At 39.5% G+C, this 11,208-nt stretch overlaps 1 protein-coding gene across 4 annotated transcripts; it reads right to left on the bottom strand.

Annotated features, from left to right (window-relative positions):
* Nucleotides 1-409: 409 nt before the first annotated feature.
* On the bottom strand, nucleotides 410-9,469 carry fsta (follistatin a). 4 transcript variants are annotated; one of them, XM_039758505.1, is made up of 6 exons: nucleotides 9,104-9,469; nucleotides 6,931-7,122; nucleotides 4,948-5,166; nucleotides 4,450-4,674; nucleotides 1,911-2,141; nucleotides 410-674 (listed from the first exon to the last, which is right to left on the bottom strand). In XM_039758505.1, the coding sequence occupies exons 1-6, from the start codon at nucleotides 9,195-9,197 to the stop codon at nucleotides 586-588; spliced, it is 1,050 nt and encodes a 349-aa protein (XP_039614439.1). In that variant the 5' UTR covers nucleotides 9,198-9,469; the 3' UTR covers nucleotides 410-585. The 4 variants fall into 4 exon arrangements, with proteins under 4 accessions (XP_039614439.1, XP_039614442.1, XP_039614441.1 ...); XM_039758508.1 differs by lacking the exon at nucleotides 9,104-9,469 and adding an exon at nucleotides 7,683-8,092; XM_039758507.1 differs by having other exon boundaries at nucleotides 584-927.
* Nucleotides 9,470-11,208: the final 1,739 nt, after the last annotated feature.

Below are 11,208 nucleotides of genomic sequence, written 5' to 3'. Positions count from 1 at the left end.
AAAAAAAAAAGTCTTTTCTTTGATCGTCACAATGTGCTGCACCATACACTTCTGCAGAACGATTAGTATAACTCCTTTGGTCAGTAATGGTGACTCCTCGGTTGTAAACAATACCTGAAGCATTTATGTACAGTAATGCATAACAGACTTCCAATAAATAAATGTGCAGACTACCATGCAGAGTTGTGAGAAATTAAACGTCTGTGATATTGAGAGAAACAAACAAAAAAATAAAGCAATAAGCAGATTTATACAGCTCCAGGAATGCAATTTACAGCTTGCAGAAGAATTATACTTTACATGGTATCTTAGTACCTCATAATAAATAACACTGCTCATCTTTGGACGTATATATTTCTTCAAAATAGAAAAGAAAGGGAAAAAAAAAATACAAAAAAAAAACAAGGTATATAATTAGCCAGATATTTTAAATGTATAAATTAAGAAACACATCACAGTATAAATAAACCTCTAGCAGACTCAACTATACGTATACTTTTTTCTTTTTAAATAAATAAGCATACACTTATTTACAGTATGGACACGGTTCCTTGCCCTAAAGGCTGTTCCAACAGTGATGGCGGTTTACCAGTCCAGTAACGGAGATATATGGAAAGTAGTCATGTAGTCCTGGTCTTCATCTTCTTCTTCGTCTTCCTCATCTTCAGTAATGGCTATATGGGGAATACACGGGAGCTGTTGCATAAATAAGGATTACATGCACCGTAGAAGCTCACTGCATGTTTTCAAAGCCCTCTGTACAGCCACAGTATAGCCTTGTGTGTTTATGTGACTTGGCAGTTACTGGTGCTCTGTGGCATCTGCTTGTTATGCAATAAGATTTACATAATCTAGGAAGTCATAACTGCAGAGAGAGAGAGAGAAAGATCTGAAGGTTCAATGGCTCAGGCCTTTTTTGGCAGATTCCTGAAAGCAGATAAGAAAGTGCTGTTGTGTCCTAGTCTTCCTTCCTTTGCAGAACATGTTTGTAAACTATAAGCTACAGGGCTCAATGGCGACCCTATGCTGACCACTTCACTGTTACTGCCACTGAGGCATTCCTTGATGAGGGATGGCACAGGTTAATGGATTTCACGAAGAAACGTTACAAGTATAAAAAAAGAAAAAACTACATCAAAGAGTCAAAAGCAAAGAAAAAAAAAAAAAGAAACAATTGACAGAAGTGTAGTCCCTCAGAATTCACATTGTCAGTGTGATATCATAACATTAATCACAAACATGAAAAATACAACACAGACTCTCTTAATACTTATTGTTTTAGTAGGAAAATAAAAGGCATTATGCGACACGCCCGTGCTTCCAATACTGATCTTGCAAATTGTAAAAAAAGCAGCTCCTTGCATTCATAGTATTGTGAATGCTCACATTTTTTTTTTGCTTAGTTGTGCATTTCAAAGCAGAAATTAGCATCAGCTCAATGCAAAATGATTGATTACAGCCATCAGCACGATAAAACATGATTGAAATAGATAACCATGAATGTTATAGTATTTACAATCTGGAAGAGTGGCCAAAAGGTGGAATGTGTACTCTATCAACAATACTACATATTAAGAAGTGTTTGTTCTTTTATTGTTTTTAAGGTAACCTGCTGCGTCCAGGTTACTGAGATGATCACAGACATGTCAAAAACTCAGAAGAAGCCCAGATTGCTCTAACTGCAACGTTAGTCTTCACATATCCTTGTTAGTTATATGGAGGAAATTAGTAACCCAACAGCTCCCAAGGCAGAGTCTTCACTTCTACTTAGTTTTGCAGGAAATGTGTAATTAATAAAGCCAGCACAAGGTGACATGCAAGAATTCCCATTCCCAGTCCTTTTACTTCCTTAATTTGAAAAGGACCGCTGAAAGAACATGGAAGTGCCTTTCATCACATGATTTACTTACAGTTGCAAGATCCCGAATGCTTAACTTCCAGGAGCACACCCAAGGAGCACGCTGCTTGTTTCATGGCGCACTCGCTTGGGTATGTGGTGTTATCGCTGGCGCAGACTGCGTCATCGGATCGACTTTCCGGACAAACTTCGTCACAGAGAGCACAGCGGCCTCTGCTCATCCTCGCATCCCACAGGCACTTCTTCCCGGGGCTGCACTGGATATCCTCGCAGGATTTAGCTTCTGTAAAATAGAAAAACAGTCATTTAGCTCTTGAACACTGCTTCACATTGCCATTATGTGTTAAGCCTAATAACATAGACTGAGAAACTATTTACTATTTACAAATGTGTAGAAATGCTTTCTTTTCATAAACAAATTCTTTGCACTGTAAATAGTAATATAAACTAATACATGTTCTGCTGCAGGAAAAATTATGTCTTGTTCCTTCCTTACAATTAAACTAATTATGGGACAAGCTTGTACTTTTCATGGTAGACATAAAATTGCCTATATCCTGCTGACTAATCTTACAATCACAAAAGCTAAGCACACAGCGTAAGGTGTACAATGAAGTATGGCTCCTCCGTTCCAATGCTATACGTCAGGTAACTCCTGGTAAATACGACCAACCTGCACTACTCATAGATCAACATTTTCTCTCAGTGTGCCAGAACTAGTGAAGGAGTTGAGACACACTGCTCAGTTCTTAGGTCCCTACACTTTCACAGGACACACCACACTGTCTGCTGCCTCTGCTCTCCAGGTAAAATCTACTCTTTTACTATTTTCAATGCCCAGCTGAAGAGTTATGCTTTCTCCTAACATACTTGAGCTCTTTAAGATGTTAGCTTGCCAATTTTCTTCTTGTCAATGCTCTTAGTGCATCTCTGGGTTTTTTACGCATTTTTTTTTTTGACTAAATAAGGACTACAACAAAAACCTGGAATCAATCTACATGACATCACACTGCTTTTAGACTTCTCGGTCTCTGTAGCTACAGTAAAGCTTTACACAATAAAAATTGTGTGACAGAGAAATGATTTCTGTGGTCATTAAAACAAATATAAAAATGTATAAGCAGGACATGGAAGTCTAAAACAAGTTCAGCTATACTTTGAATATACCTTTAAGTATAAATGTTTTACCCCACCATGCTTCTCAGTAAGCAAGACCAGACAGAAAGTCTTTGTACCCAAATATTACATTTCCACAAATTGTGCGCTACACCTCAAATGTCAGTAAATTTATAATAGGCCAGTCTGCGTGTGAATGATGAAATCTGGCAGATGTGCCTGAGCAGCACAAGAGGGCAGTGGTTGTCACTGCTGTCTCATGGAGGAATCCTATTGGCTTTGAATACTGCACCCGGTCACCATCTTTGTGGAGACTATACATTTTTGGCGTGGTTGTGTGTGTGTGTGTGTGTGTGTGTGGGTATGAGCATTCTCCAAGATCACCAATATTCCTCCCATCTGCCAAAGATGTGTGTGCTAGGTAGATTGGTGAATCTAAACTGGTCCCGCATAGGGTTGTGAGTGGGCCTGATGATTAACTGACTTCCATCCTGAAATGGCTCCCACCTTGTGCATGATATTGCCAGTATAGGTTTTAGTCTTTGAGCTTCTTTCTGTATGAAAATGTGCTATATAAATAAATGTTGTTGTTGTTGTAGTCCTTGAATTAGATTAAGCAGGCTTGAGAATGTAAAGCTAAGTGAAGTTATCTTTCTGAATTTGGTAGTGTCTTATATATATTGTTGTACTTTACATCACAGATAATCAAAAAAAACATAGTGCTGGTGATAGTGATTTTGTTCAGGTAATAATCTCATAAAATGCAGAGAGACATATGTCAATGTTCTGTGTTCTGTCATGGTTCTTAAACTAGTTCTAAGGGAACAAGACAGAGACTCTCAAGTGATCTGGAACAAGGTTGTGGGTAATGGGGTGACATCAGAAGGCCAAAATTCAGGCATGTCAACAATTGCAGTGCAAAATGGTGAAATGGTACCTTATATTCTAAGGAAATGAAACCCAAGAAACTGATAGACAGATAGATAAATAGAAACCCCATGCTTTCCAGTCCCCTTGGTATAAAAGGTGACATCTTATTTTGGACCTAATCACAGTACTGAACACTTGAGACAGCAAGAGAGAAAAAGTACATCCCTGAAAGAGCACTAATTCAATGGAATTATCCCTAACACACAGTGCTGCTTTTGTTGCAGTTTTCCTTTTTTTCTGTTGGTATTCAATGGGCTTTTGCCCAGTTGGCACCCCAAGCATTTGGTTTTTGCCCTACCTCATTATTTGCCTCACTACAATATATAGATAGATAGATAGATAGATAGATAGATAGATAGATAGATAGATAGATAGATAGATAGATAGATAGATAGATAGATAGATCACTATTAGAACAACATGCAAAAAAAGAGAATGCAAGTGAAAGTAAATAGCTGTTGTGTTATTTAATGTGCCAAATTATTTTTCAGTCTAAATGATACTAGTTCTATGCAAATACCCAAATGATTAAATACAGTACTTACTTATACATTTTCCCTCATAGGCTACTCCTATGGATTTGCCTAGCAGACAGGTGGCTCTTCGTAAGTGACATGCGCTTGCATAAATTATACCATCATTTCCACACAAGTACTGTTCAGGTAAGGTTGGCTCCGGGCAAATCCGATTGCATGTGACACAATAGGCATTGTTAGTTTGATCTACTACACAGGTAGAGCTTCCTGGACACAGAACATCTCGACAAGTCTCTGAAAAGAAAAACAGAAACAGTGTCAGCAGTCATGTATTTTTAAGGTGCACGCTCCAATATTATCTCTTCCCTTTACTAACATGTCTGGCCAGGCAAATGTCTTCTGCTTATATTTTCATATGGAACATGCAATGTTGATTTTAACCATTGTTACACACACAAAACCTCAAGGCAATACAAACAAAAAAGGTCTTGCCACAACAAACAAAAACAAAGTTTTCTGTACTTTACTGAGAAAAGTATTCAACATTGTGGTCAAACAAAAACCTACTTTTGCATTTGCCCTGGTACTGCACTTCAAGGTCTGGGTGTCCTTTACATCTGGCCTTCAGCAATGCACACTCATCTTTGTAGGTTTTGCCATCAGACCCACACACCGGTCCTTTCCATGTCACATTTGAGCAATCAGGAGCACACACACAACGTGGCTTGTTTTTCTTGTTCATCTTGCATCTTTTACCAGGACCACAGTCCACATTGTCACATGTTTCTACAAAACCAAAGAAAATGTAGTTTTACAGTTTTTCATTTTGTTAAACGTATGTGGACATAAGAGACAACCCTTTAAAAACCTGGAAACATGCTTCTAATATCAGGCTCAACCAAATGCTGCGTTTCTCCAATCACTTAAAAGCTGTTTCATATTTGTCACTTGTGTTTTTATCAAGAATGTTTGTATGGTTACAAATTGAGAAAATAAGTATGACTTATACATTTCAAAAACTTGATAGATAGATAGATAGATAGGAAAGGCATTATATAATAGATAGATAGATAGATAGATAGATAGATAGATAGATAGATAGATAGATAGGAAAGGCGCTATATGATAGATAGATAGATAGATAGATAGGAAAGACACTATATAATAGATAGATAGATAGATAGATAGATAGATAGATAGATAGGAAAGACACTATATGATAGATAGATAGATAGATAGATAGATAGATAGATAGATAGATAGATAGATAGATAGATAGATAGATAGATAGATAGATAGGAAAGGTGCATAATAATAGAATGAGCAAACGATTGAAACAAATCTGAAACTGACACATATGCCCTATTTTTCTATCTTGCACCCTGTAGATTTGGAAGACTCTTTAATCCCAGGTAATTTACAAGACCAGAACATATTTCAGATTGCATTACTACTGTAATGGGCTTTTTACATTTAAAGTACAGGCAGATTATACAGTTAGCTCCTGATCATACAGTGAGGCAGAGGCCGAGACTACACTGGCAAACACCTAATGCACCAAGCCACTCTGCAGCCTCCCTTTTGTTGCCCATAGACCTGACCATACGGTTGCCATGTGCTCCATCTTTCTCACAGGAGAGGAAGTTCCTATATAGTTGTTGAATTTGGACAATTATCTCAAGTCCAAAATAACCTTTTTTCCATAACTTTCATTGAGATCCATGCACATTAACAGACAAAAACATCAGCACACTCCATGTTTGCAAAGCCCAGTAACAGCATTGAGATCTGAGCTCAAGTGAAATGGTTTACAATAATGTGTCCAACGTCGAAAATATAATATTCCCTTTTAACCAACTAGATGCTTTAACAACACAGCTCGTAGTGTTCGGGATCAAACATATGTACAGAATGCATTTCCAAATCCAAGAATGAGAGAATACTTTGTTACAGATTGCTACGTTAAATTGTCCATTTTCTTCTGAAAAGAACTTTCACCTTTCCTGGAGGAGCACTAATTAATTTCCTCACAGATTTTACTCCGTCATTTTGCCGAATTTCAAAATCCTGGCCATCACTGAAAGGGAAGCCTCCTTTTTTGTTATTCCAGGAGTTTTATCATGAATGTCACATCTTTCACGTGAACAACTTGTGTGTGACAACAAAGAGCTTACTTTAGGTGTGCCACACACCGATTAAATGCACACATTATTATTTCGTTTTAATTTGCAAATACTTTGCCCGTTCTGCATTAAGATACTTTTGGGCACTTCTTCCTGCAGGGACTGTGGTGGGAGGGGGGCATCCCTGTCAACACTCGGCAAGTACCTGCCGGTTTCTAGGAAATCCATTATTTATATTGTGCGGCTTCAGTTCTCATACTGGGTAAATTCTTTACAAATCCTGTGAAATATCTGCCCCTCTCAGAGCACTAGCCTCTCCACGCAGTGTGTTTGTTTGTTTATTTCTCCCCTTCGCTTTCTCCCGTACGCCCCCCACACCACACACACTCGCTCGCGGTCCAAAAAGATCTGCGCAGAAGTGGGCTACCTTTGCACGGCGCGCAGTTGGGAGCGCCACCATTGAAGATCATCCACCTGAACAGCGTACTGTTTGGCACGTCCTCTTCCGTCCACGACGTGCCCAGTCTGCCACTTTTACAGCATTCGTCTCTGCTCAAACCAGTCATATACAGGACTTGGCATCTTCCATTCTTGCCTTGTTGTAGCCAGCAGTTACCAGCTGCGAAGGGAAGAGAAAAAAAAATCAGGCTGTCGTATTAACGTCTGCCGTCAGTGACCCAGACACAACACGTGTGCCCAGTATTGGCTGCAGCTGGTTTGTTTACACTCCGTATTTTGTCTGATTTTTGTAACGTGATGCAACCGATTTAACACTTCCGCACCGACTGATCCAAATACGATTATCTATTTTCAGACGCCTCTGTAAATCTGTGGCAGGCAGGCAGCAGTGGTTCCCTCTTTCTATTCTTGCGAGCAAAAAGACAGCGAGACAGACGCGGCGCGGCTGTACAGTCGGAACAAAATGGGAAACGTGAGGATGAAGACAGGCGGGCGCTTCTGACATCGATCAGCATCCAGAGGAAATTCAGGCGTCTGGTGCGTGGGAGTGGTTATTGTTTTTGCTATAAATTAAATAGTCATTAAATACTCGCTGCTTTTCGATTGCAATAAAAGTAATTCTGCAGGAATATCGACTTGCTCAACTTATGAACGTCAAGTTTAAAGAAGCGCTCTTGTCTAAAATAGCCGTCAGACAGTTATTTAAAAAAATCTTCTTACCTTAACATACAACTTAGATGTTTTGTAAAAAAGAAAAAATGTATCCCGATAAGGTCAATAGTTTGCACGCACATTTACAGCTGGGGATGGGTGATACTGTATGCTTTGTGTTGTTGCATTCAATGACCTACTTGGACCGCTGTTCAACCTGTAACCAGCACCTAAAATCAACGATGATCCTCATGAAACAATCCGTTATTCCTCTTCAATGAACAATGTGACTTTTCAACCAGTTCGATACGAATTGATCAACCTCGAGCTCAGTGGCTCGTAAGCTCTCTAGGCTATGCATGCGAAAAGTGAATGGGGCGTCTGAACAGATACTGCAAGTAGAATCCAATAAGACCATCCCATGGAAAATTGGGCTAGGAGTAAAAGAAGAGAAAATGGAATTCTAGGGCTGTCCGACATCCTGCCAGGAACGTAGTGCGGAGGACAGACAATCACGTGCTTTGCGTCTCTGTTATATTCATTTTATTAGACATGTCACGTTACGATTCGCCCAGAAAAGCCCAAGGCTGAGCAGCATTACTCACTTGTGCAAGCAGCGAATACGCCTAATCGCGCTAGCGTGCCTTCAAAGACACACGCAGCGACACTTTAATAAAACGGAGCACCTCAGTAGTGAACACAAATGACAAAAAGAACTTATCGGCGCTGCCACAATACTCTCCACATGTCTGAAATGAAATCGCACGTTTGAACTAAGATTTAAATCGGTTTAAATACATCGATCACGTTTCGAAAGAAGGCTATTTCCAGGTAATATGAATGAAATGATCGACCTATTTATGCTCCGTCTATTAACTGTTTCGGGATGTACTTTCGGTTACAATATTTTATTAGCTAGTTCAAAATCTATCTATCTATCTATCTATCTATCTATCTATCTATCTATCTATCTATCTATCTATCTATCTATCTATTCACCGATGCATGTAATATCTATATTTGTATCTAGTATACACAACATAAAATTGCGCTCAAAACTTTAACATTAACACCACACTTCACTAGTACTATAGGATTCTGTATGACATTGAAAGGATTTAGAAGTAATCCTGTAAAGCACTTCTGAAAGGAAAATGCCCAGTAAGGTAATGTTTTATATTGACAGCACAAGCCTTTTTATGCCTTTCAGACGACTTTAAAATAATCTTGAGGTAGACGGCTTGTACTATGTTTTTGATTAATTTTATTTTCTTTATAAAAATGTATACAGGCCAGTACTGGTTTTAATATAGTAGACTGGAGATGGAACTTGCATTTCCCTCCCAAAAAAGGATCTTGCATTTTCCAAAATAAAAAATAAATAAATAAAAATAAAATAGAACAAAAAAGAAAGAAAAGAAATATAGAGTATATTCAAATTCAAGTTGTACCAGTAAGCAAAACTCTTGAATGTGACTTGTCTCACTTACCCTGCACTTTGTGATCTTCAATGAAATGACAGAGGCAGATAAATATTAGGAGCAAGCCCGGGTGGAGCTGGTGTTGTTTAAGCATCCTTATCATGGCAAAGGCAAAGTGATCTCAGGATACAGAAAATCGAGGCAGTAGGAAACTAATCTGCTTACGATCGCTGTGTTGAATGAATGTCAGTCTGTGAATGCAGGCTCTCTTTTTAAATCTATAAGGGGTCTCTGGACGACTGTCTGTGGTGGGCGGTCTTCTAATCGGTGGGGGTGGGGAGAAAGATTAAAAAAAAAAGTTCTTTGAATCCTAATCAGGTGACATTTCCAGTCGAAACTTTCTCTGAAAATAATAACTATGTTCAGTGGGCACGGTCTCTGATGTATCCGTGCGTCTGTGGGTGCGCGCGCACGCGCGCGCGTGAGTGTCTGTGATTCATCGCGGGAAGAGATAGCACAATCAATTTCCTAAGAAAGCCGAAAATGTTACTATATTTATCTTGCTCTAGTAACTCGCAGACATAAAAGTGTCAACACACCTACACAAGGACGGAGAACGACCGCGTGAAAAGAAGACAGAAAGGGCACCCTAAGCAGATTTCCAAAGGAGAGTTGCAGAATGAATGAATATAAATCGCAAGCTGTATTTTTCATTCATATCTGCGATCGGCCAACATATATAGATAAAGCAGACACGTCGGATTTAAGACGTCTTCCCCTCAGGGAAACATTGCACCATCTTGCACTTAACCGTTTTGGTCGGAGGTTTCGTTGCCATTACGTTACTGGAAGCGCTCCCGCTTGGGTTTCGCGATTGCAACACCGAGAGCAGGCTTTATTTCATTATTCGGCAGGTTATTAAGAGCCGTCTGGCATATATTTACACAATGTAGGCGAGCCTCCATTCTTTACAACATACTTGGCAAAGTGTTATTACAATGAGTGGGCGACGCGTGTTTCAGGAAAAAAAAAATAGAGACGAGGAGCCTTACGCTTGCTTAAACGGGTCAAACGTTATTTCTACAGGCTGCTTATCCACCGTTGGATCTGTGTGCGTGCAATACTGAAACAAAGTGAAAACGAATGACTTGACATTGGCAGGTCACTTAAATTTGTGGATTCTCCCAGCTGCAAATAACTCGGCGATAACAGATATTTTTCCACCAACTGTGGGAGATAGTGCTAATCTTTTAATAAAAGTGCTCTATTACAATGAGATCTGCCGGGCCAGATAATAATAGATCCTGGAACAGAGGCGCGCTAATATTAGAAGAGACAGTTGTTTGGGTTTCTCAGACGGGTCGCGCTCCTATTTTATCCGACCACCTTTTTCAAACTAGGAATCCACACGAGGTGTTACATTACAGGGGGATGGCGAGGATAGGGAGAGGCCCTTAGCTTTTACATTTGGACGCAGAAAGATATTTCCCCATAACGAACTTACTCCGGACCCCCCCTTCGCGCTCTCCTTTTTAATCTGAAGTCCACATGTGACCTTTTCAGCAGATCACACACGCCGAGACTCGCACCAGCCTACATCTCAACGCGTGGTGGCTTTAATTCATGTCTGGAATCCCCGTCTGAGCAGGAAAATGCAACCTGTGCCGCCCTCTACTGGCAGTCACCAGAATAGCTTTTAAACCCTAAACAATACAAATATTTTTTTGTACTCTATTTATGAAAAAATCACATTCCATAGACACTTTTAAAAAGTGTTAGTTTCACAGATCAGACTGATACCTTGCTTCACACCAGGTCTGTGTAACGATATTGAAACACTGAAGATATTTTTTAAACACATATCTACCTAATTAGGTTGCTGTGAAGAGAAAAATTCTTTGCAATATTTTTTTTAAATAATCATCAACCAAAGGACTCCCTAACATTAAAGCCCCCCAGTTGTTAAAACCCCTAATTTGCGCTGTAAACACGCGAACCTTTACGATGCGGCACTCGCAGATGTGACTTGAAGTTGGCCTGAAAACGCACAATTGGTGAGTCTGCGAGCGCCAGTCTGATATCATTTTGTTAGATGGAGGCTGATGTCTGTCTCGGCGCTATTTTTTCAAACTCTGTCAGAGATTTTGTTTTGAAGAACACACAGCACAGGCGAT

The sequence above is a fragment of the Polypterus senegalus genome, chromosome 7, assembly GCF_016835505.1.
Source record: "Polypterus senegalus isolate Bchr_013 chromosome 7, ASM1683550v1, whole genome shotgun sequence".
NCBI lineage: Eukaryota > Metazoa > Chordata > Cladistia > Polypteriformes > Polypteridae > Polypterus > Polypterus senegalus.
The sequence above is the reverse complement of the archived record's forward strand: the minus strand, read 5'-3'. Positions and strand labels throughout refer to the sequence as shown.